Source organism: Barbus barbus, assembly GCF_936440315.1.
Source record: "Barbus barbus genome assembly, chromosome: 32".
Classification (NCBI taxonomy): Eukaryota; Metazoa; Chordata; class Actinopteri; order Cypriniformes; family Cyprinidae; genus Barbus; species Barbus barbus.
The window spans coordinates 7,545,515-7,571,595 of NC_136760.1; the positions used below are offsets into that span (position 1 = coordinate 7,545,515).

General features: G+C 37.5%; 3 protein-coding genes across 3 annotated transcripts; all 3 read left to right on the top strand.

Annotated features, from left to right (window-relative positions):
- Window positions 1-16,061: 16,061 nt before the first annotated feature.
- LOC306851919 (parvalbumin, thymic-like) lies at window positions 16,062-17,166 on the top strand (the record flags this gene model as incomplete). Its single annotated transcript, XM_079388429.1, has 4 exons — window positions 16,062-16,122; window positions 16,265-16,397; window positions 16,947-17,056; window positions 17,138-17,166. 4 exons carry the CDS (start codon window positions 16,062-16,064, stop codon window positions 17,164-17,166), a joined length of 333 nt encoding a protein of 110 aa, XP_079244555.1.
- A 1,570-nt stretch (window positions 17,167-18,736) lies between these two features.
- LOC306851920 (parvalbumin-2-like) lies at window positions 18,737-19,704 on the top strand (the record flags this gene model as incomplete). Its single annotated transcript, XM_079388430.1, has 4 exons — window positions 18,737-18,797; window positions 18,892-19,024; window positions 19,141-19,250; window positions 19,679-19,704. The coding sequence occupies 4 exons, from the start codon at window positions 18,737-18,739 to the stop codon at window positions 19,702-19,704; spliced, it is 330 nt and encodes a 109-aa protein (XP_079244556.1).
- Window positions 19,705-23,751: 4,047 nt separating this feature from the next.
- Window positions 23,752-24,725, top strand: LOC306852356 (parvalbumin alpha-like; the record flags this gene model as incomplete). The annotated part of the gene is made up of 3 exons (XM_079389100.1): window positions 23,752-23,812; window positions 24,267-24,399; window positions 24,593-24,725. 3 exons carry the CDS (start codon window positions 23,752-23,754, stop codon window positions 24,723-24,725), a joined length of 327 nt encoding a protein of 108 aa, XP_079245226.1.
- Between the last annotated feature and the right edge of the window lie 1,356 nt (window positions 24,726-26,081).

A 26,081-nucleotide genomic window follows, 5' to 3' on the forward strand; every position in this document is an offset into this window, starting at 1 on the left:
TGTATTTTTGTATTTATTTGTTATTTATTCACACTTGTAAATAACATATCTGTACATTCGTTTAAACAACTTTTTTTTCTACACATCCACATCTGTACATTTTTTAATTTTCAGTTTTCTTATATTAGTGTTATATTCCATCTGTGTTATTCCTATGTAGCAATGTATGTTGCACTATTTCCTCTGCACTGGAAGCTCCTATCAAGTCAAATTCCTTGTGTGTGTAAACATAGGCCTATACTTGGTAATAAAGCTCTTTCTGACTTCTGATGTGCATTCATTTACTTTTTGACATTAGGCTCTTCAGATCACTATTGGTTTCTGCACTCTTCATTAAAGCTATGTTTTTAAACCAGGGGAAAACAGAAAATAGTTTATTCTGCTTTTACTTTGTTACATTTGCATTTAAATTTATGTATTTGGCAGAGAAATTAAAACAAATGATTGTGATTAATCTCATTTCCAGTTTGAGGAAAGAAAATGTGTCTAATATAGGTTTTGAAGCGACTTGAAGTCATTTGTGGAACATTTTGAACCTCTCCAATAGGATCAGTCTTCTACTGTATCCTTTATTTGTAGATGTGTGCAAAGAACCACCCTTTTCATAAACTGTGATATCAGACAGATCAAACACAGACATGTTTATTTTGTACCTGAGTACGGCGAACCTGTTCTAAGTGTGCCTGCGTTAAGATAAGTCTCTTATTCTAATCTTAAAATTGTGTTTTGAGCTTTCTTTACAGCGCATAAAGCAAAACTGCATGGGATGGATGCACACTTTTTAACATTTTACATAATATTAAGGCACGAGTAACATGGTGTTGGACAAACAGGACATTTTCACATATATAGTTTCTGGGAACAAGTACATTTCACACCTGTTTAACTCACAGCAGCTATCAGCTCAAATGTTCCCTCCCCCACATCACTGATGGCCTTGGTCGAGCAGCGTTTGGACACAGGCTGGGCAAGACTTACTCCCTGCTCCGGTCTCAATGCTGAGACTATGGAAACAGTTTCTATCCCAACCCTCAGTTTATTCAGTGTGGAACCTCCGGTATACACCACTTACACTGATAACAATCTGCCTGCAAGCAAAGAGTTACAGACAGAGCTCAGAAAACAGCCTCATACAAAATCATGCTCACAAGCAGGCAGAAAAACTGTACAAACACAACTAACATCCATTCATGCAAATCCATCCAGGTATTCACTGTAGTAGTAGTCTAGTTTATCAGCACTTGGTAGTACTGATAAGTTGCACCTCGCGTATAACACACCTTTTATAGTTTACATCTGTTCAACATCGTGTTAAATTTCAAGATAACTTGATTTGCATACTTCACATGGAGGTATCTTTAAAGTCCTGCTCAAATTTCCCTTGAGTAAATAAGTCACTCATTAGCAACCCCATGCTAAGCACTACATTTCAGTGAGGGGAGCTTGTGAGATGTAAATGACAAATGAAAATGTTGTCAGAAGCTGATGGGTTGTTTGATGAGAACTTAAGGTGATAAGGAACTCTGTACACACAAACTATTTTGATTAGTAAACAAATATAATGTTTCATGGCTTAATCAAGGCCCAAAGCTCACAGCTGGCTGCCTTCAAGGCTAAATGCAAAAATAGCTGTTTAAACATGGAGCCTTTCTCCGCTGCTATGCACACCTGATGTTTCTTCACACAGAACAGTGATTGAATGAAGTCAAAGGTACTTTGTTTCACTGAACGAATGCTTATTTGAAGGGTTAGATGATATGACAACTAATTAAAGAGTGTCACATTGCACACAGCAGGGAGGAACAAGGAACACTCATACGAGGACGTAACTTTCTTTAATGAAGACAGGGCAGGACAAGGCAAGGCAGACATCAAACATCGGGGATAACGAGTAGACCAGACGAAATAACTGAACAGACAGAACTATAAATACACAGGATAATTGGAGGCTCTGGAGGCCCCTCAGGACAGACACAGAAACCTACACCGGACGGGGCCTTCAGCGCGAAACAGACAGCCGTAGGCCGAGGTGGAGCAGGAAGCTCAGGAGGCCATGTCAGGTGGTCTTCATGGCCGTGGCCTTGTTCCTCGGCCCGGCCACTCCAGCCGGAACCCTTCTACCTCCCCCCCTCCCAAATTTCCCTGGGGCAGTTTGGGGGTATCAGGGTGTCCGGGACCAAACATACTGGCAAAATGTTAAAAGGACCTCGGTCACTGTCTGGTCAATTACGGCTGCAGCCGGCCGACATGAAAATAACGGCAGCAGCCGGCTGGCTTGACCAGACACTCAACGGCGGGCACCGGCGGGCTGGAGGAAGCCACAGCCGGCGACGGGCCGAGTGACCGCGGACCGCGGGTTGGCCTTCCCCGCGAAACAGCGAACTAGAAGGGCAGCGGACGGCGGCGTGATACCCCGCGAAACGGCGTGGTCTGTGAGCCGCGAACAGCCGCGTGATCTCCCGCGAACGGCGGGGTCGGCGAGCCGCGATCCGGCGGGCTTGACTCCCGCGAACGGCGAGCAAAACCAGGAACAAAAAAAAAAAAAAAAAAAACACTCTAGAAAAAACGAACAAGCAAAACGAGGTGAAGGGGACGACGCTTACTGTATGGTCTGGTCTTCTGTCACGGTGCACACAGCAGGGAGGAACAAGGAACATGCATACGAGGATGTAACTCAAATAATAGACTTTCTTTAATGAAGACAGGGCAGGACAAGGCAAGGCAGACATCAAACACCGGGGATAACGAGTAGACCAGACGAAATAACACTGAACAGCCAGAACTTAATCATAACTTTATCATATTTTTTTTATCATAGTCTGCTGTCAACAAAGCTGATTCCATTACTTCCATTACTAGTCATTCAAGTTTAAACCTCATGGCCCTGACAGAGACCTGGATCAAACCAGAAGACAATGTTACACCTGCAGCACTCTCCAATAATTTCTCCTTTTCCCACACCCCCCGTTTGACTGGAAGAGGTGGAGGTACTGGTCTGCTCATCTCTAATAATTGGACATTTAATCCTTTACCTTCTCTGAGTATCAACAGATCTTTTGAATCACATTCGGTTACTATTACCTACCCTCTAAAAATCCATTTTGTAGTTGTTTATCGTCCTCCAGGATTACTAGGTAACTTTGTGGATGAATTAGATTTATTGCTCTCAACCTTTCCTGAGGATGGTACTCCCTTTGTCTTACTTGGAGACTTCAACATCCACCTAGATAAACCTCAGGCTGCAGACTTCCACACTCTGCTTGCGTCTTTTGATCTCAAGAGAGTGCTAACTACGGCTACTCACAAATCAGGCAACCAACTGGACCTTATTTACACACGACACTGCTCCACTGATCATGTGCTGGTTACTCCACTACACACCTCAGATCACTTCCTCCTCACTCTTAACCGCAACATGATTCCTGACACATCACATACCCCTCCACATGTCACTTTTCGACGTAACTTGCGTTCACTCTCACCCTCCCGGCTATCTGCTATGGTTTCATCTTCGCTTCCTCCCCCGAAACAGTTATCCTCTCTTGATGCTAACAGTGCTACTGATACTTTCTGTTCCACTCTGACGTCTTGTTTAAATACTTTCTGCCCCTTATCTTCCAAGCCAGCCCGTACCACCCCTTCTGCCCCTTGGCTATCTGATGTTCTCCGCGAACATCGTTCTAAACTCAGGGCCGCAGAAAGGGTATGGCGCAAATCACGAAATCCTTCTGACCTTAATTTATATTGATCACTCCTCTCTGACTTCTCTGCTAATGTTTCCACTGCTAAAAGGACATACTATCATGACAAAATTAACAATTTGCCTAACTCTCGCATGCTCTTTAAAACATTTTCCTCCCTAATTTGTCCTCCTCCTCCTCCTCCATCATCTCTAACAGCTGACGACTTTGCCACATTCTTCATTAATAAAATTACAAACCTCACTGCACAATTTTCCACACCACAATCTATCAAACATATCTTTCCAGCAAACATACACTCGTTCACATCCTTCTCTCCACTCTCTGAGGCAGAGGTCTCTAAACTCATCCTTTCCAGTCATCCTACTATCTGTCCACTTGATCCTATTCCATCTCATCTCCTTCAAGTAATTTCTCTTGCAGTTGTACCTGCACTCACTCACATCGTTAATACATCCCTTCACACTGGAATTTTTCCCTCAGCATTTAAACAGGCTCGTATAACTCCACTTCTTAAAAAACCCACTCTTAACCCAACTCTTTTAGGGACCGGTTTCCCTTCTTCCTTTCATTGCAAAAACAAAAAAGTCTCTGTCTTTCTCACACAGAACAACTTCCTGGACAGTAACCAATCTGGCTTCAGACGTGGACATTCGACCGAAACTGCCTTGCTTTCTGTTGTTGAAGCCCTAAGACTTGCAAAAGCGGCTTCCAAATCTTCATTACTTATCTTGCTGGATCTGTCTGCTGCTTTTGATACGGTCAACCATCAGATCCGCTTGTCAACCCTATTGAGAAAGGGCATCTCAGGAACCGCACTCCAGTGGTTTGAGTCTTACCTCTCTGATAGGTCCTTCAAAGTATCTTGGAGAGGTGAGGTATCCAAGTCGTAACATCTAACTACTGGGGTGCCTCAGGGCTCAGTTCTTGGACCAATTCTCTTTTCTGTCTACATGGCATCACTAGGTTCTGTCATTCAGAAACATGGCTTTTCATATCACTGCTATGCTGATGACACTCAACTCTACCTCTCATTCCATCCTGATGATCCGATGATAGCTGCTCGCATCTCAGTGTGTCTAACAGACATTTCTTGCTGGATGATGGACCATCACCTTCAACTCAACCTAGCGAAGACAGAACTGCTTGTAGTTTCAGCTAACCCATCGCTTCATCACAATCTCACCTTCCAGTTAGGCTCATCTACCATAACTCCTTCAAAAACAGCCAGAAACCTTGGAGTTGTGATTGATGATAAGCTAAATTTCTCAGACCACATTGCTAAAACTGCCCGGTCCTGCAGATTTGCATTATACAATATTAAGAAGATCAGGCCTTTTGTCTCGGAACATGCAACACAACTCCTTGTTCAGGCTCTTGTTCTGTCCAGACTTGACTATTGCAATGCTCTCTTGACAGGTCTTCCAGCCAATTCTATTAAACCTCTACAATTAATCCAAAATGCCGCTGCAAGATTAATCTTTAATGAGCCGAAAAGAATGCACGTCACGCCTCTGTTCATCAATTTGCACTGGCTACCAATAGCTGCTCGCATTAAATTCAAGGCATTAATGTTTGCCTACAGAACCACCACTGGCTCTGCACCCCTTTACCTAAATTCATTAATTCAGACTTATATGCCCTCTAGAAGCTTGCGTTCTTCAAGTGAACGACGCATTATTGTACCATCCCAAAGACACACAAAAACACTTTCACAGACTTTTTCATTAACTGTTCCCATCTGGTGGAATGACCTGCCCAATTCAATCCGAGTAGCCGAATCCTTACCCATCTTCAAGAAACGGCTAAAAACTCATCTGTTCCATCTTTACTTGACCCTCTAACTCTAGCACTCTCTATTCTAATTTTATTTTATGTATGTCTTTTTTATTTTAAAAAATAAATAAATAAATAAATAAAAATGAATAATAATAATAATATTTATCTGTACTGCGTTAGGCTAACTGAGACTTGTAATAGCAGTTGCACGTTGTCGCTCTTTTGTTGGTTTTGATTGCTTCTTATGTCCTCATTTGTAAGTCGCTTTGGATAAAAGCGTCTGCTAAATGACTAAATAAATAAATAAATAAATAAACTATAAATACACAGGATAATTAGGGAAAACAGGGCTGGACAAGAATTAACTAATGATTGCATTTAACAAGGACAGGAAACAAACCAAATAAGGACACAAGAGGCAGGAACACAAGACACACACAACAGAGGTCTGACAAAGAGACAATTCATCCCAATATGATAGTTCTGTCTTTTCCAAATCCATGTGATGTTTTTTTCTACTGTGGATATTTAGCAGAATGTTCAAGTTGCTCTTTTTCATATGACAATTATGGGACTGTAAAGCAAAAAGCAAAAAATGGCAAAAAGCAACATAATAGCATTGACATGACTTGTGTGGAAGAAAAAAAGACTTAAAGACTTGGTCAACATGGTCAAAAGAGCAGTGTGAACTTTCATCCTGCATCTCCTGTCTCATGTGATTTTGGAAAGACATGAGGGTAATCAAATGATGACCGAATTTTGGTGTGAACTATGCCAAAATGATCTGGCACGCTTCATCTAATAACATTATACTAATAATGCTCTCTGTTTTGCTTCCTCAAAATTATATAGTGATTTAAAAAAAACAGACTATCTAGTTTTAGTCCTTATACACACTTTTGATTTGTTAATCTGATCTGTAATGTGAGAAAATCAATGTTATTTTTCATGCATCATTCATTGATGTCATACTGCCACTTATGTCATCATCTGTGATCTGACTGGACAAAACAGCAGCCAGAGACTAGTGCATTAAAGCCTGACTCACACAGCATCATAAAACGAGAAAGAGAGGGACAAGTCCGTTTTTCCATGACCCAAAATCTGGTCAGACGAGAGGGGTAAAAGTATAACCTGTTATAACAGTATGGCTTAAACAGATGCTAAGGAAATGCATCTTCATAATACACACACAGAAAACATCTGCCATTAATATATGTGTAAATTATCATTTATCTGAATAATTTAATCATTTAAAAAAATATAAAATAATAAAATAGATTTTTTTTTTATAATAATACAATTAAAAACTTTTTTTTATTTTAATTAACCATACATACCCACTGATAATTAAAAAATAATTATAATGCTATGACTTTCTATTGACCATTTGAAAATTGAAAACTATCATTTAACAGTAACATGGATTTTTCTGCTTTTGAGGGAAAAGCAGGTCAACTAATCCTGCTGCTGTAAGGGGATGCCTCGGAGCTTCAGAAGCCATGAATATGTGCAGTAGGTGTCTCCACCTGCTTTTTAAATTGGGTTGTTTTCTTGTTAACGTGGAAGGTGTCAAAACAGGAAATATTGTCTTGCAGCACACACACTACCCTCTGTGCATTACTTGGTAGCGGTAAATATTTGTCTAGCAACACCAGATCTTCTGTTATGACGCTTCTTTTCACAGGAAACCTGTAAAACCACTTCATGAGCTATCATTCAACACGCTATTGGAACCAAACAGGCTTTACATAATTTCCCTAAAGTTCTGTTGGCTTTCCTGTATATGTGTGCTGGTTTCAACTTTGTCTTTGACTTAAACATTAGCATTCAAATGCATATCTGAGGTGTTTGAGGTTTTATTAACTTGATTCATTTTCACTGATGATCTTTCAAGAGAGGAGTGTGCCAGCCGGTAGGAGGAGCATCATGTCCTCCACAAAATACCAATGAGGGCAAATTAAAATGCCTCTTATTTTAGCTCTGAGGCTACTAAATCACGCCTCAATGCGTAGAGTGAAACACCCAACTGAGAGGAAACAATGCTTTCAGCAAATATTCACAACCATAAAGGAATAGTTCACCCCAAAATTATATTTTGCTTGAAAAAAAATCTCACCCTAAGTCCATCCAAGATGTAGATGAGTTTGTTTCTCCATCTGAATACGTTTAGAAATTTAGCATTACATCACTTGCTCACCAATGGATCCTCTGCAGTGAACGGGTGCCGTCAGAATGAGAGTTCAAACAGCTAATAAAAGCATCACAGTAATCCACAAGTAATCTACACGACTCCAGTCCTTAAATTAACATCTTGTGAGGTGAAAAGCTACATGTTTCAAACAACATCTATCATTAGAACATTTGATCTTTTATCAACATTTTATCATACAAGAAAGCTTCGGAAACACTGATTCAGAGTAACCGAATCCCACCACCATATATCAGTTTTATTAGGAAGTTGATTCGGTAAGCACAAGGGAAAAACAAGGGAAGTTCAGAATCCGCAGTTAAATTTTTTTTTACGGATGGCCGAACATCCATGCAATCATGTGAAATGCATCAATTATTTTCTCTGGCCCTCTTACTGCAGTGCTTGAATAAATATGGGTACCAAGCATCAGCGAATGCGCAATAGGAAAGATTTCCCCGCCGCTGTCACTAAGCAACCTTGAAACGGATGATCAGAGAGCTGACTCAATAGGTACTGTGATGAAGTCAGTCAAGAAACACACACACACACACACACACACACACACACACACACACACACCATCTGTATGCATGGAGGAAATCTCTTAGTTAAGGGAGAGAACTAATCCCTGCTTCTTTACCTGCTGGCTCAACACCTCTTTGTTCAACAGGTGTGTGTCCATATCTTCTGACAGCCTCCACCCAGCCTTCTACACACCCTGTAAATAAATACAAACACACACATACACCAGCAACTACCCACTTACTCGCAAACTTTGTTGAAACAACTACTTTACAAATAAAGACCTTACATTAATTAGCTAAGCAATTTAATACATTTAATTAAGATGTATACCTCCTATTTCATCTTGGTTTCACTAGCTAGATGAACTTCATATTGTATGCGATTAAGTATGTATAAAAATGCAAGTTTTGTGTGTAACTGACTGAAATTAAGGAATTATTTTCCAAGCAGCTGTTAAATAAAAAACACAGAGGCCTGCTATATGCAGAATAATGAATAATGTGCAGTAACACACTGTGTATTGCCTACTATTTTGAAAGAATAGAATGGTATGAGAAACAATAATCATTTTGCAACAATAAATGTTTCAAAACATTGTTTCAACAATGACCTCATCACATTGCAAGTAAGTAGCATCTAGTAATTTTACCCTAATCTAATCTAATAATTTAGTAAATCACTTTTACCCATTAACCATTACTTAATAGGTCTAGTAATTGTTAAGATTGATGTGGTTTGGAACTGGTAAAATGTCCTTGGAAAATATATGAGCAGAATATCGACTTGACTAATAATTATATACTCACTGTAGTAGTATTGTAGAGGTTTTTGGTCCTGTAATACTTTGTGCTCTTTTCCGGCATGTTACTCAAACAGACGGCCCTGCACTGGGGTTGAAACAAGGCAAAGCGCCCTCTGCTGGATGTTTTCCAGAAACACAACCTCAAATGGAATTTAGGACACACAGTGGACAATCGTGAACACAACACCTTATGAAGAATGCTAATAGAGTCTCAAAATGACTTTTTATTGCACAGCTGCTATTTTTTCATATTTAAATAAATATAAATATATGTATATATTCTGTATTTATATCAGTAAATAAACAGTGTAAGGCATTTCTGTCTTTGCAAAACATAATAGCCACTTATTTATTGTTGTATACTAATAAGAGTGGAACATTTACAGGTATAAAACATACATTTAATCTAATACCACCAGTTCTGAGGCATTTTTTTGCACTGCTCTCCGACCGTGTGCGGATCACGATGAGGGAAGTTCCATCTCTGAGGACACTCAGGATGTCCAAGGTGTTCCTCTGGCAACAAAATCACTGATGCTGGAGTTTTACACAACACACTCATTCAGCATCAGGATATTGTTCCCAGCTGGCAACAGATGCACGCATATACACATACCCATCAGGTCTGAGCATGGGGAGGAGCAAACATGCAGCTGGTAGTTCAATCAGACGCCTGACAAGAAAGTACAGGGTTCGGGTTTCTTCATCAGGAATTTCATACACTTGTTGTGGTTTTGGTCCAAGCTTCTGAAACCGAAGACCTAACAGCTACCATTAACATGAGCAGCTAAAGCACTGAGACAGAGAAACTGGAGCAGAGGTATTAAGATATTATTCCTAAACCAAATCCTTATGTCATACCCAGGTGCTGTTCATTTTTTTTATAAATATATATGTTTCTAAAGAGACTATGATATACAGCTCTTTGTGGTATAAATGAAATGATCAGACACAAGAAATCACCAAAGTTCTCAGATAAATCATCTGGGGTCATGTTTCACTCTCAGAGAAAAGCGCTTCTCTGTGTTAGCCTTAATTTTTCACTGAGGGGAATATGTTCACCCCAAACTATAGCAAAAGACCTTGTAGGGGTCCCGAAGCCTAGCATGCTACCAAAAAGGGAAGAGGTTCACTATTTTAAGTGGGTTTGTGTTGATCTTCCCACCAACTGAGTGGTAACACTTCACAAAAAAAAGGGCCCAGAACCTCACGCTATCCTTTTACACATGAAGAGCAGAATCATCATATCCTTCAAACAGATGATAAGTGACACCAAACAATCCATGAGAGCTGTGTAATTGGACGCCTTTGGGCTAATTCTGAGCATGCAAATCAGAGCCAGTGGCACGGAGAGTTACATGCCCCACTACAACAGCAACTCCATTCGTCTGGTGCCCTGCTGCATTCTGGGTAGGGGACAAAAATGAAACATCAGCCTTGGCTGTCGTAACCTTTTTTGGAAAAGTTGGGAAGTGCCTCGTACAGCAGCTCCGGTGTACAGACGGCCTGAATAGTATGAGTAATTCAAGATGGATTTGTAAACACAAATATATTACCACCTTCTGCTTAAATTAAAATGGTGCCGTACATTGCATCATTAATTTATGTGTTTATAAATCAGCCAATAAAATTTCGAACCATACTAAGCCATATGAATTTATATCACCATAATAATTGTCTTTTCTCAGTTTCAGTTCAGCATGTAAACTTCGAATCCCCTTTTTTATTTAATAATAAATGTTACAAGTGAAGATATTTTTTTTCCATTTAAATATTGTTTAAAATAAAACTATTTTATTGTATACATATTTATTATGCTATTTAATGTCAATTTGTTTTATAGTAAATAATAAACATTCTATTCATGTTTATGCAAACACCATTGCATATTTTTTATTTATTATTTTATTTCAAGTAATTATTTTGATAGTTTTAGTATTAGTTAACAGTAGTGACCCTGATCTAAGGATGAGTTGATTTGATACTTGGTGTGAACTACTGAACAGTCTAAATTAGAGCGGTAGGAAGTTGGCTGTAAGACAGAGATGCAACAGGGAGGCCAGTTAGGGCTAACTCCACTCTAACTATTTACGGTCCTCTTGCTGTGACATGACTACAAAACAAGCTACTAAATTCACTATATTTTTCCAAATCCTTTCCAAAAACAGTAGTTTGAAGGGGATGTTGGTTGTTTGCCATTTTAAATACCTTACTATTCAAAGCTGTATACATTTTGCAGCAAGTGTCCCCCTAGTGGATCCTGAGGTGAAGTGTCTTCACGTGTGGCTCAAAGATTTCCATTAAAACTTGACAGTGGAATGAGAAAACAAACTATTTTAAATTATTACACAGGGATCTGGTGTGATTTTGAGAATTAAATGGACTGAAATATTATTTTAGAGATGCCCAAATCCTGCCAGAATTTTAACAATATAATTTTAATGGTTATATTTTATTAAAGAGTTAGACTAGCAAACCATATGCATTTTTATAGGGAGCATCTCAAAGTGTAACACCCTGTACTCAGTTGTCGGCTTTACATCCTTAATCTAATCCTGTATAGTAACTATATATGGGCAGGGATGTTCAGTAGATTTCTCTATGCTGCGTTACTATAATTTAAAAATAAAAAAGCTCTGTCAGTCTCGGCAGTCTGCCTGCCTTTGCACTGCAGTCATGGATCAGGTTTACAGGTCCTGTGGGTGAAAGGACATACCGAGAAAATAATCATTTTATTCGATATTCCACAAATCTGTTTATTTGGAAAGACTTCTACAATATGTACATATGCTGAGCTGCTTTTATGCAAAATAAATTATATATGCCTAAGAAATTAGATTACAGAAAACATCTGCTAAAGAAATAGGACGTCAATTACTTAGGAAGACACCCAGAAATCATTCAAATCATCTGGATTACTACTTTGTCTTGTTGTGAGTTTCATTAATAACTTTCATTAAGCATGTTAACCCACATTACTACATGATATAATACTAATCAGATCATTAGTTTTATTTAGTCTGTTGTATAGTGTGATGTGGGAATAGATTTTTACAACAATATTTTATTGTTAAATACATTAATATTAATAAAAATGTAAATAGTATTTTAATTAAAGATGAAAATGGATCCCATATCATAACTTTTATTTAACTTTGATATTGAGTCTAAAGTGTTGGATCACATATCTGCAACCTTTGCCCTATAATCTCTAATACTAGTATGTTTTACTTACTGGGACTTTCTATTTTCCTCTCTTCTCTGTGTTTATGCAAAGAAAAATGTCACCTGTTTTAAGTCTGGGAGACATCTCACTTACCGGAGCACTAAAACTGCCAGATGAGATCTGTACCAAGCTGAGAACATGTATGTGATCTCAAAATAGAGAAAGGAAAAAACATTTACAGGATGAAATGCTATAAAAATGCGATGTCAGATTTGTATCCAATGTCATGGCTGTATGCTGCCATTCTGCTAAGCGTGAAGTCCATCCAAGAGATACTGTCATACTCATAAAACTAGAGCCAGGCCTGTGGCAGCTCAGGGAACCCCCAAAAGTACTGTACAAGCAGAGGGACAGTCACTCTGCTCCTGTTGCATGGCCGACTGCATTTCAGTCCAAAAGATACTTGGGACCACTTTAACAGACTGACCACACAAATAAAGCTTAAAGGGATAGTTAATCCATTATTTACACACCGTAATGTTGTTCTAAACCTGTAAGACCTTCGATCATCTTCGGAACACAAATTAAGATATTTTGATAAATTCTGAGAGCTCCCTGAATTCATCAAATAGACTGCAAGGATCCTACCATGATCAAGGTCCAGAAACGTAGTAAAGACATCGTTAAAATAATCCATGTGACATTCAATGTGGGTTCAACGCTAATTTTTCGAAGCTACGAGAATACTTTTTGTGTGCAAAAAAATAAAAATAACAACTTTATTCAACAATTTGTCTCCTCCACGTCACCATGTAGCGCCATTTTGGAAGGTTTTAACGGGTTTGGAACGACATGAGGGTGAGTAATTAATGACAGAATTTTCATTTTTGGGTGAACTGTCCCTTTAATGTCCATACAATAAAAGTCAATGTGGACCAAAGTTGTTTTTGACTTTCATTATACGGATAAAAATATTTCTTTTGTCTGTGTTCCTTGTGTGTGACAACTTGAGAGTGAATAAATGATGACAGAATTCTAATATTTGAGTGAACTGGCCCTTTAAGTAAGTCACAAACAGCTTCCATGGCTTCTTTCTGCATGTCAGCACAGCATTGGGAAAGACCTGAAGCTCCTGGGGGGGCTTTTCTAATTTTCAACGGCATGAAACCAACTGCTCACAAGCTGCTCACAGTGTGAAGGGTCCAACTCTGTGGCATGATACATGAGTGCCGTTACACAACTGATCCAAGTCTTGGTGATCTCATTGTGCAGGTCCAGAACTCTCGTTGGCCTCTTGCCACTTTTACAGGCCCCCAAGAGGCATATCAACGATCAGCGCAAGGGGAATTCGCAGTCTGGCAAGATAGGCTGCTCAATTAGCGCCTTGGTGTATTTCACAGACATGGAAGTGGAGCAGCCCATGGCCACATCAGTCACGTGCAGGGGGAATGGTGGTATAGGAGAGACAGGTGTTGCGTAAGACCTCATTTCATCTGCGTGTAAATCAGAATGCCCAAATGTGCTCTAAATGTGTTTGTTTTGTGGGTGCCTTCAGATTTACGGCTAATGATTTCATCTGGGCCGAGGTCACCTCAGGGTGTCCATACATGCACACACAAACATTCCAACCTACACAGACACACACTTGGTGTTGAGTGATTGATGCTAGGGAAGAGGAGGGGCGGGAACTGAAACTGAGGCGGCCGTCTTGGCTAAATCTGAGAGTCCCATCGGCATGCTTCCATCACAGCTGGTCAGCTGGAAATAGATAGAGATGCAACTAAACCCGAGAGACGGGGAACAGTGCAATCTGTGTCCTCGCTTATGAAAAACACAATCAGCTTTAATTAGGGATGGTTTTTGATAGGTATTCCCATCTGCAGAGTCACTATTTGTACATGCCTAAAGCTCTGACAACAATGCCGTTGGCGGATCAAGAGCAATGGATGATGCATCAAACAAGTTGTAAATCTATCAAGAGAGGCTTAGTGAGAAATCTCAGTCTGTTACTGAGAACCTTGGCGTGGAAAAAAGCGTCTCAAAATAAAACAGGGCGTGTTCCAGACATGTAATGATTTAAATACAGTAATTGCAACACATTGCTCACTTATCAGCTTATTAATCATTTCTTTTAACTACCCCCCTGACAAATTTAACAAGTATTAATGAAAATAATCACGGGAATAAAACAAATACACTGGTAATTGATGCATAAAATGGAAAGGATATATCAAAATTGGAAAGGATATCGCACAAAAATGAAAATTCTGTCATTTACCCATTCAACATTTACCACCTTACCATTTCCAAACCAGTAGGACTTATTAAACAAAAGAGAGGATATTGAACTGTCTTTGTGCATACAATGAAAGTGAATGGGGACCAAAACATTTGACCCCACTGACTTTCATTTTATTAAACTAACTAGCTAAATAAATAATTTTGAGTACATAATATCTAATTTTCATTTTGAAAGGTGCCCATTAAGGTATAAGGGGACCATAAAGAATCTTCATCATTTTTAAATGGTCCTTTGATATGACAAATACATCTGTGTGTCAAAATGCATACAAAAATAACTATAAAACAAAATGATCTTTTAAATCACATTGCAGGACTTACCTTATTTCCACAAAAAGGTTCATAATAGTACTTTAACGGTACAAATTACTAAGGTGCCTAAAATGCACCTTATAAGGATATGTAAGGTATACAAAGTGCTGTTGTACCCATAAAGGTACAATTTTGCCCATTTTCTCTTAGCTCAACATGTTCAGTTATTTAAAAGAGCTGCCGTACATTCAATAAAAGAGGAAATAAACACTCACCAGCGATAAACAAGCACCAATACATTGTTTAAACACACTCTTTTGGTCCAAAAGCAGCAAAAACCATGCCCTTGTCATGAAATATTCATTTACATAGTCATTAACACGGTTCTTAAAACAAGACTCAAAGAAAAGCAAGATATTTAATATTTTCTACTATTTGTTAAAATATACCAAATAATGGTATATTCTAAATCACATTAACTCACCAGGTTAAATCTCTTCTCTGTCCGTTGAAAAGCATTTCTAATATCATATGGCTCTAGACGCTCTTCAGTGCACCTGATGTAACACACAAACAAAGACAAAGCATATGAATATGAAAAGTCCTGCCCCGATCCCCACAAATCCCTGTCACTCAGGAAACATGGCCTTCCTGCAAACAAGAGGTAGTGTGGAGCAGGACAAGGCCACAGGGCCAGGTAGTGGGCTGGAAGGATGTTTTTGTCATTGCTTTGGCCCCTGGTTGGCAGCAACACAGGCAGGCAAACATCCATCCTCAGGAAAAGAGCCTGCAGAGGAAGTGAAGCTGACATCACAGTCCGCCTGCTGTAGATCAGCACGTGCGCATATACAAAGCTATCGGTAGAGTCACGTAAACACAAAAGCAGGTGGACTCCATCTCATTGTGCTTCAATACGGTGATCAGGCCTTCTGCCATTGATCTGTGAGGAAAATAAACATACTTTTCTGAGCAAAATTCTCCACAGAAACTATTTCATGGCTATACTGCTTTTAAATCATATTGTGCAGGCACATGTCCAATGAACAGTGAAACAATAACAGGATGTTTACAAAGATATTCACTTTAAGTGAGTGAAACATAATGGCTGAACCAAATATAACCTGCTGATATTTAGCAACACATCACATTTATTATAAATCATACTCGAGTAACCATTACAATGGGATGTACTTCTGTGTCCAGGTCAGGTCAGGTGGTGTAAAGGACACAGCTGCAGCTGACAAACACTGGTGGTTTTTGACATCATGTAGTGATGGTCAGACTGCAGGTTTTGTTGTTATAATCAGCGAAGATACAGATTTTCCTCAGATCCGTTGAGAAATGGCTATCACAGACATTTTGGCTGACTCTGATATTTCAGCTGCCATCAATGCATGTAAAGGTAAAGTGTGAATGAACAATACTTCAGATTCACCTCTGTGAATATTAATATGAGAGTTGTTTGTTTTTTAGTCAGAAAAATTGTATTCTTTTTTAATTTTGTCAGAATATGTGAAATTTTCTTTTTAATTTGATTCTTGCAGCAAAGGATTCTTTCAGCCCAAAGACATTTTTTGCAACAGTAGGCTTGTCAAATAAGTCTCCTCTTGAGATAGAGAAGGTCTTTAACATGTTGGACCAGGACAAGAGTGGGTTCATTGAACAGGATGAGCTACAGTTGAGTAATTTGCCTAAATACTTTTTTTCATATATGTTTATGGGTCAGCTAGAGTGACTGAAAAACTGAGTTGCACAATCCTGTGTGATATTTTAGGGATTGTGTAGTCATTCAGAAGGTCAATACATTTTTTACATGGGCATGAAATATTGATTTGAGTTTACTGTTCTCTTATCTTAAAGCATTTCACTAAGAAAAAGAAAATGCATTACAATGTATACAGTAACAAGACGGACAATAATACAATAATGTTACTATGTTTAATATAATATTACTATGTAATAATGTTCTCTGACTTCATTTTCAATGCAATTGATAATTGATACATAAAATGGCAGCAGTTATGTTTGTAAAAGAAAAAAGGAGACATAAAAGTAGTGATAATCACACTAATATACAGAATTGCCATAGAAAAAAAATAGGAAATATCACACAGCCGATGTTCACTGTAATAAATGAATGTGACCTTTTTATTCCATGATTGCACAAAACGTTTCAACCAAATAATCTCTACATGTTCATTTATTATATTGTGACTCTTTTTCTAGGTTGTTTCTGCAGAACTTCTCTAAAGGGGCTCGTGCACTAACAGCAGCTGAAACCAAGGCCTTCCTCAAGGCTGGAGACATGGATGGGGATGGGAAGATCGGCTGGGAAGGTTAAGATACGCCTATTTTATAAAAAAGATAAGTCATGTATAAATGTAAGAGATTAATCTACATCTCCTCATTTCCTGTAGAATTTTCAGCCCTCGTTAATGCTTCCTGAGACCACCTGTGACTGTCAAACATGGCAAAGAAAAATGACGAGCTTTGCCACTGGGGTCTTGTAACTGTGTACAGTTTTCAAAGCTGAATTGTTCAGGATTGTGCTCTGTCTTACAAGAGAAAGGAACACAAAATAAAAAGTTGTCAACAATAATTTTTGCATCTATACTGTGTATATTTATTCATTTAGTACGTTTTATCATTCAAACTAAATCTGTTTTGCAGCTGTTGGGTAAACAAGCTAACACATTAAAACTAGTACTGCAATATTTGTAATCGCTGAAGTAGAAAGTTTGTATTGTTTTGCATACTTTTTGACATTTTGTGCACTGGTCATCACAATGTTGAATACACATAGGACTATTAAGGTATTGAGTGAAATAGCCTCCTTTAGAGATAAAAATCTTACGTGTTTTATTATATTTGCCAGTAATCTGAAACTCCGAAACGTTTGCTCCTGCTCAAATCTCCAGCTGTCCCAGAATCTGCTTAGCATCGTCTTTCTGCATTTATAGATGGTACAGACACTGTAAATGGGTTGACACCCCCCTCCCCTTCCACCCCAAGAAAAAACATAAAACAATATTCTTACACATTTCCCTGTTGAAAAATATCTTAAATTGACTTAAATAATAATTTGCAATGAATAATAAAGAATCCAAATGAGATAAGTCACAAAATCCTACTGGATTTACTGTACTAAACTTCATAAATAAAATAGCCTAATTAATAGACGGTAAAATAGGAATTTCAGTTTATCCAGCAGGATCTCTAAAGGGATTGCTGTTTGACCCCAAAAAATGATTTCAAATGATCATAGTACAAGGCTGGATGTTACAAAGAATTACTTTACATATAAATGCATTGCACACATTTTCATGCAACAACAAGCAGAGTGTGCACTAGGATGTCCCACCTATGTTTCCCATAAGGACTCAGAGCATCCCCTTTTCGAAAGGATAAAAATAGAGCTATATGACTAGTGGACAAATTTTTGTTTGAAACTTTACCCAACCTAAGCAAATGGTGTCTGTTACAACCCCAGAGACAAAAGTATAAAAGCCAGGCCCACGGGTGCTTGAGTAGTCGTCACACATCTGTGGAACAGTTGCCAGCGCAGCGCAAAGGTGAGTTTACCAGAGACACCTTGAGGATCTTACACCAGGGGTCGATGAATTTCTCTAATCACCATGGAATATAATTCACGAGAAATGGAGGAATAAAATAAGGATGTGAATGGACTTGCAGCAGGACTGAAAATGCGAAAGTACATCTCTTCAATTAACCAAACCAAGGACCATATTTTCTACTTACTACTTTTTGGATGAGCTTGCAATGATTGTCAATTTTTTTAATTGCTTTTTTGGTGTTTTTCATTTGGCAATCTCACATCAGCTCACAGAAATCATATTTTAACTGTAGGAAGATGTTTAACCCAAATGGGAGAAATGACACTACATGTTGCAGTAAATGTGATGTTACAACAATTTTGTCCAAATTCAATGTCAGAAACCTTTATGCATCTTAATGCATCATCATCTTGTTTGCATCTAATTTCCAGATAAATCAAAATGGCATTTGCTGGAATTCTCAAGGACGAGGATGTGGCTGCAGCCCTTAAGGATTGCGCTGGTAAGACATGTGCTAGAACTCGCCACAGAAAAACAACAGACTATTGCTTCGTTTGTTGATTTTTTAATATGGATTCTATTTTATGTGATTCTAGCTGCTGACTCCTTCAACTACAAGAACTTTTTCGCCAAGGTCGGCCTGAGTGCAAAGACCCCCGATGACATCAAGAAGGCCTTCTATGTCATTGACCAGGACAAGAGTGGCTTCATTGAGGAGGATGAGCTGAAGTATGATAGCAACAGACTTAGAATTATTGAACTCATTGTTATACATTTATTATATTACATTATAATATATAGGCAGTTTTCTTAATGCTCTTTTCCATTCTCCTCAATGTTCCCAGACTGTTCCTGCAGACCTTCTCCGCTAGTGCCAGGGCACTGACTGATGCTGAGACAAAGGCCTTCCTCTCAGCTGGTGACAGCGATGGTGACGGCAAAATCGGAGTTGATGGTACTTAATCTCATATTCATAATATTTAGGACTTTATAGCACTGACGATACAAAGCATAACAAGATAAAACGTGGTTAAACTATGAATTCTGGTGATGCAATCAAACTTAAAATCTCTTTGTTACAGATCATTTTTTATATTTGCTTAATAAGTCCTAATACTAATTGATTTTGTCGCTACATTTATATTTATATTTAAAGCAGGTCAGCAAACAAGCAATAGACCTAATAAAAGTGCAGTAAATCTTCAGGAAAAGTAACCATAATTGTTTAGTTTTGTAATAATATCATATGTAGTAGGCTACAAATGATTAAACAATGTCGAGATAGAAGGTACCTCTAAACTTTGAGCTGCTTGAACTGAATGAATTGTTCAAATGAACAGTGCCAGACTTTAATTGTTTTTCTTTATCAATGTCTTTCCACAGAGTTTGCTTTGCTTGTAAAGGCCTAAGCATTCATGGACCCTTGTCTTTGGAACCAGAGCTCTGCTTACCTATCATCTTTTTTATATTTATTTATGAATGCCCTGCAAACTCCTCCTTTCAAAGAACGCACATTCAATGTCTTGAAAATCTATTTATTATTAATGTTGTTTCATTGCATTGTATTGTTCTGTAAAAAACCTTCTGTGTGCAAACTTACAATCTCTTTTGCACTTTAAGGAAATAAAAATACATTTGATTTAAAACAACATTCTCTGCATCTTCCTCTTATTTTTACATATTAGTACAATAATCTTAACTTTGACATTTCTGAATGAAATCCTATTTTCAACATTTCAAGTGTTAAAACTTTTACTTTGAAAATATAGGAATATCTAGACATAGACAGTGTTAAGATTCCACAGTGTATAGAAGCACAACCGATGCATGTAGAGGTCTAGTTAAAATCACAGAGATATAAGCAGTTTTTAAACATGTAATGACCCCTGTCCAGCACAGGGACTCACCATGAGGATTTGTACACATGCTCAAATGAATGCTCTCACAATCAACAGGAAGTGAGCTGATGAGCGTTGTGCAGGCTACAGGCATCACTTACAGCTCTCAGTGACTGAGCATGTCACTTTATACTCTGATCCCAAAGGCATATCACACACAACTCCACTGAAGCAAAGCAGGAGAAGCTGACTCTCTGAATGCTAGCATGTACTACTAACAACACAGTTCTATGTATGCCTAATTGCTAATGAAAAACAGTATTAAATTAAAATGTCTCATAGGCAAATTAATTTTGTCCTCTGATGTATTATATGAATGTACACAAACTCTGTCTAACAGCATAGTATACTAACAATTTTGATTTCAAAAACTACAGTAGATGTAGTCTTATAGTGTCTTTCTAATCATTTCCATCCATCTAATTGTAAAGGATTAGGGTAAACATACCTATTAAGCTCACCAAAACCTACATTGAGACATTTTTAGTACACAAGATATTGGTTTCATTACAAAAAGTTGTTCAAATAAAATATTAATTTCTCACACAAAAATATAAAATTTTATTTTAAATGACAAAAGCATTTCAATTAAGATATACATCATTAAATTGAAAAAGTCTGGCTGTGCTTAATGGGTACATTTTTGTACCCTTTATGTACACCCCTGTTCCCATTAAGCTCACATCATGTTTTATTAAAAAAGCTTGTTTATTTTAAGGAATTTTTTTTAAAGAATAATTGTAAAAATATATATTTTTTGAAGGTACAAAATATATAAAAGTAAAGTAAAGTCGTGACATATTGTCAAGTATGGTGACCCATACTCGAAATTGGTGCTCTGCGCGAAATTGGTGCTCTGACTATACTTATCTATAGTCTCTTAAGGCTGGAATACACTACATGATTTTTGCCCTGATTTTCCACAGATTTACAGTCTGAAGAAGTTGATGCTAGTTGCCAAAGATCAGAGCTATTCTGCAGATTTTAGTTGACAGAATCCACAGAAAATCGATTAACTTAACTTAAAGTGACAACCATCAGTTAATATGTGAAGTCTTTTTATGAAGTATTTACACAGACGTTCAATGTGGAAGAGCTTAGAGAGAGCACACTGAGCTTAATGGGAGCAGCAACCATTTTTAATACATTTCATTTAATATTTATTAAAATGACAGGATTTTGCTAAATAAATAGTGTATGCCATGTATTAAGTTCATACATATTTTAATATGAACAACTAATATTAACAATATACTTTTTCTTATTGATGTCACACTGAAGCTGTGATTTTCATAGAAGTGCACCCTTTAAGCTCACCTTAAAATAATATGAAATCTTTCAAAATTACAGCACTGTGAAATGACAGAACAGCAATAAACTGTCAATTTATAATATTATGGATGTAAAAGTACAAGCCAGTAATGCCTGTGAAGTAATATATATTAGCGTAGCACACAATCTTATACAGCTAGTCCGCTAGTGTTCTGTAGCATCTGCGCGGTGTTGCTAAAACTATCTTTTGGATCTAATGCAATTATTTTCCACATCCAAGTTCCAGGTAATAATATGCAAAAGTCTGAACATTAATCTCTTAATTTTACAATAAGTAGTGAAAGTTACCCAAAATAAAGGCTTAAACATCTAAAAAAACACATTTAAAGAGCTACTCTTTCGGTGAAAGTTTTCAGACAGCTTTCAAAATGGCCGCCAGACAGAGTGAACACATGGAGACCCATATCTCCGTGTGCAATGATCTGATTGACTTGAAATTGTAGGAGCTATATAGTAACAAACATAACAATTGGTTAATACATCAAGTAGGACAATAAATTATTTTTTCTTTTTATAATCTGATCTCAAAAATGCAAGTGTGCTAAAATGGGTATGTGAGCTTAATAGGTACCATTTTTAAAACAGCTTTTCTAAAATCATGTTTTTCAAAATGTTTTACAAAATATTGAAACACATATTTTGTTATAACCAAGAATCACTGTCCCCAATACACCTGTCATTATTATGGTAGATGGTAGGCTATTCATCTTAAAACATTTAGCATTCATGATCTGACAGCTTTATTGAGTATCAGTACCAAACAGGTTAATATTTGAGAATTTTAATTTAGATAGTTTCTTTTTATTTTACATTTGTGCATTTAGCAAAAGCGACTTTACAGAAGAGGAAGAAAAGCAGTGCAGCAAAGAGGAATACACCAGATTTATATAGTGACATAAAATGCCAGATTTATTAGATAGTCTAATATGCTAATATTATTAGGGAGCAATCTAGAAAATTAAGACTATTTTGATAAATGAAAGTCAAGTCCAAGGCGACGTTTCCATTAAACATAATAAAAAAAGTTTCTCTGTAAACAAGGTTCAAATTCTAGTCAGAAACATTTTATCATTACTCCAATACACAGAATAGCTATCGATTTAATGCATTTATGGCAAGCAGTGATCAAGAGAATAACAAATCCATAAAGTGGACGTTAAAGAAACAAGCACCAACAGCTGAAATCTTTGACTAGCCTATGTTCATGTGAAATAAACACCTTACAAGCGCTACGATGCCCTGTGAGTTTGCATTTACCTTATATTTCCAAAGAAAACAAGTAACGACTGAAAAAATGTATTATGGGTTCATTTGTGATTCACGCGCTTCCTCTTGAAGCTCCAATGCGTGTGAGATGATTTGCTCCAGTTACACAACTGCAGAGCGTTTCTCTCAGGAAAAATGACCTGAACTCTTCCTGCTCATCTTCAGATACATAGGCTACTAGCGCTTTCATCCATATCAGCATCGTATATTATTAGCCGACGCGATATTAAGGACTTATACATACGTACCTTGTAAGCATCTTCATTTAAGCGCATAAAAATAGAACAGCCTGACTACTGGACAAGTTTTTCAACCAACTGCCCGTCATGCGGTGTCCATTACATTATGCCTTATATTTCGGTTGAGTAGTGTATATAAGGTGGAAGCCACGGAGTTGGTGCTCACTGCAGTAGCCAGTTTCATCTCTGCGAATCCAAACCCAAACCCTAAGGACAACCAGAGGTGAGTGTCTTCACAGATGAAACTACAAGAGCTCACAATATCTTGCAAGGAAAAAAGAAAAACGATGAACAACAACGGCCCTATGACTTCGGGTTGACCCAGAGAGGATGTGTTGATCTATTAAGTCTCGGCCACCTGGCGTGGGAATAATTTGTGTCTTGGAATTTGGACGTGTTGGGATATTAAGCGGTTTGATTACGCCAGGACTGGGTGGGATTTATTTTAACACACTGTGTTGTTAAAGACATATGCATTTAATGTGTGCCTTTTACCAAGCATGGGAGCACATAATTTCTGATGATCTGTTATATGGATGGAGTATTGTGACAGTTTTTTTTTTGTTTTGTTTTTTGTAGGCTAATTAAATTATATATATATATATATATATATATATATATATATATATATATATATATATATATATATATATATATATATATATATATATATATATAAATCCAAGTAAAATAAAACCTCTGTCATTTTTTTAGGCTAATCATGGCATTCGCTGGTATTCTGAAGGATGCTGATGTCACTGCAGCCCTGCAGGCCTGTCAAGGTAACCTGCATGTTTCTGGACCGTCCCATTGACCTACAAGCTAAAGCGAGAACGTCAATTTCATGTCGTTCCTAACCCGCATGACTTTCTTCTTTCCGTGGAACACAAAAGGCAGAACGCTATAGGGACCGACAGCCTCAGTCACTATTCACTTTCATGTATGGACTATAAGATGCAATGAAAGTGAATGGTGACTGAGACTGTCATTCTGCCTAACATCTCCTTCTGTGCTCCACGGAGAAAAGAAAGTCACGTGGATTTAGAACAACATGAGGGTGAGTAAATAATGACAGAATTTTCATTTTAGGGTGTCAAACTCAGTGTAAACATCATTTGTTAGAGTATGGAGCTTGAAACTGTGGATAAGCAACCATGTTTTTCAAGACCCTTAAATTCTTCTTGTAGTCATTCATCTCCGCTATCATGCTAAAATCTTGATGAAATTACCTTCCAGCTGCTGACTCCTTCAACTACAAGAGCTTCTTCGCTAAGGTTGGTCTGTCTGCCATGACTCCTGATGACATCAAGAAGGCCTTTGCTGTCATTGACCAGGACAAGAGCGGCTTCATTGAGGAGGATGAGCTTAAGTAAGTTTGATTTGATTTGATAGACTTTATTAATCCCACCCCGGGGAAATTCACTTGTTACTGCAGTGCATACTCCACAAGACCAAGTCTGGTCCTAAAAGACTTTTTCATATTAAATAAATTATTTTTAATACTTTTAAATAAACTTCCTTGAACAAAACGCTTAAGGGTAATTGCCTGTTGTGCTCCTCAGACTGTTCCTGCAGAACTTCTCTGCTGGCGCCAGGGCACTCACTGATGCAGAGACAAAGGCCTTCCTGAAAGCTGGAGACTCTGATGGTGATGGCAAGATTGGAGTTGATGGTGAGGAATTTGCTCCTTGTTGAATGTACCAACTGTATATAATGACTGAAAGAATGTAAATATTTTGTATATAATAACCAGCTGCTCCACAGTGTCTTCTGATGAATTCTTTCTCCTTCATTTTCCAGAGTTTGCTGTCATGGTCAAAGCATAAATGGCACCTGACCAACGACTTTTGCTGACAATCAGTATTGTAGCCTGAGATCTCCACTTTTTTATCGGGGTGGCTGATTTTTATACACAATTCTAACTGTCCACTCCCATGCTGCACCCGCTCCACAATGACTGTCAACGTCACATGGTCTTTCACATTGTAGATATGCATGTTAGTTTCTGTAAAATCTTTCATGCTGTTTTTGGGAAAGGACAATGAGAAAATAAATACTATTTTTCATTTTTGAGTCTCTGTCCTCTGTGTAAACATTACACTGCCATTATAGCGTAACAATTGTTTTTTTTTTTTACTCTAAGAGGGGCACATTAGCAATGGCTTTGTAGGGATCAGACAGATTAAAAGACAGCCTAGTAAATAATACAGTATAGAAAGTTATAAGAAATTATGGTAAAGGATCATAAAGATGTCTGGCAAAAGACTATACAAATGGGACATAATCAGTGAGATCTAATGGGACATTTCATAAAATACTGTTAAATATACAGTTTTTGGAAGTGATCTTAATTTTCAGTGAAAACTACACTGACATCTAATGTTACTCATTTTTTCATTTAAAAATATCTTTGTTTTTTGTTATTAAAGGCACAATTGATTGCAATAGAGATGAGGTACCATAAAAATGTTTATTTAGCAAAAGAACACAGGAACTAAACAACCAAAATAACAATGGGAACTAACAATGAACTGAAGAAAACACAGAGCTACACTGAAACAAACCAGTAAAGTAAAAGAACATCAAGTGCAAAATGAATAGGCTACCATATAGTAACTAATGGACACAGACAAAGGAAAATGATAAACAGAGAAAACTCAAAGTCCAAATAAAGCAAACACAAAACACAGATGACCTGTTATAATCAGTTATGTACATAATGGTTTTATGTTACATTGTAACATATTATGTTACATTAATGTTTGCTTGTTTATTTATTACATAAATTAGAAAGCACAGTATGAACCACACTGAGCTGTCGTACAATGTTGCCGCCACTAAGTGGTGTCTGGTGCCACAATATATTAGATTTAAACATGCCAGCAGCCAACTAGATCAACTTTTTTTGCATACTTTACTGATTTAAACAACAAAGTGTTCTTATCTGAAAAGTGTGCTGTTTATTTAGGATTTTTGAAAAATGTGTTATTTTTTTTATTTTTGATTTGTCATTAATGTCAATTGCAGACTCAACAAACGCCAGCAGAAGAC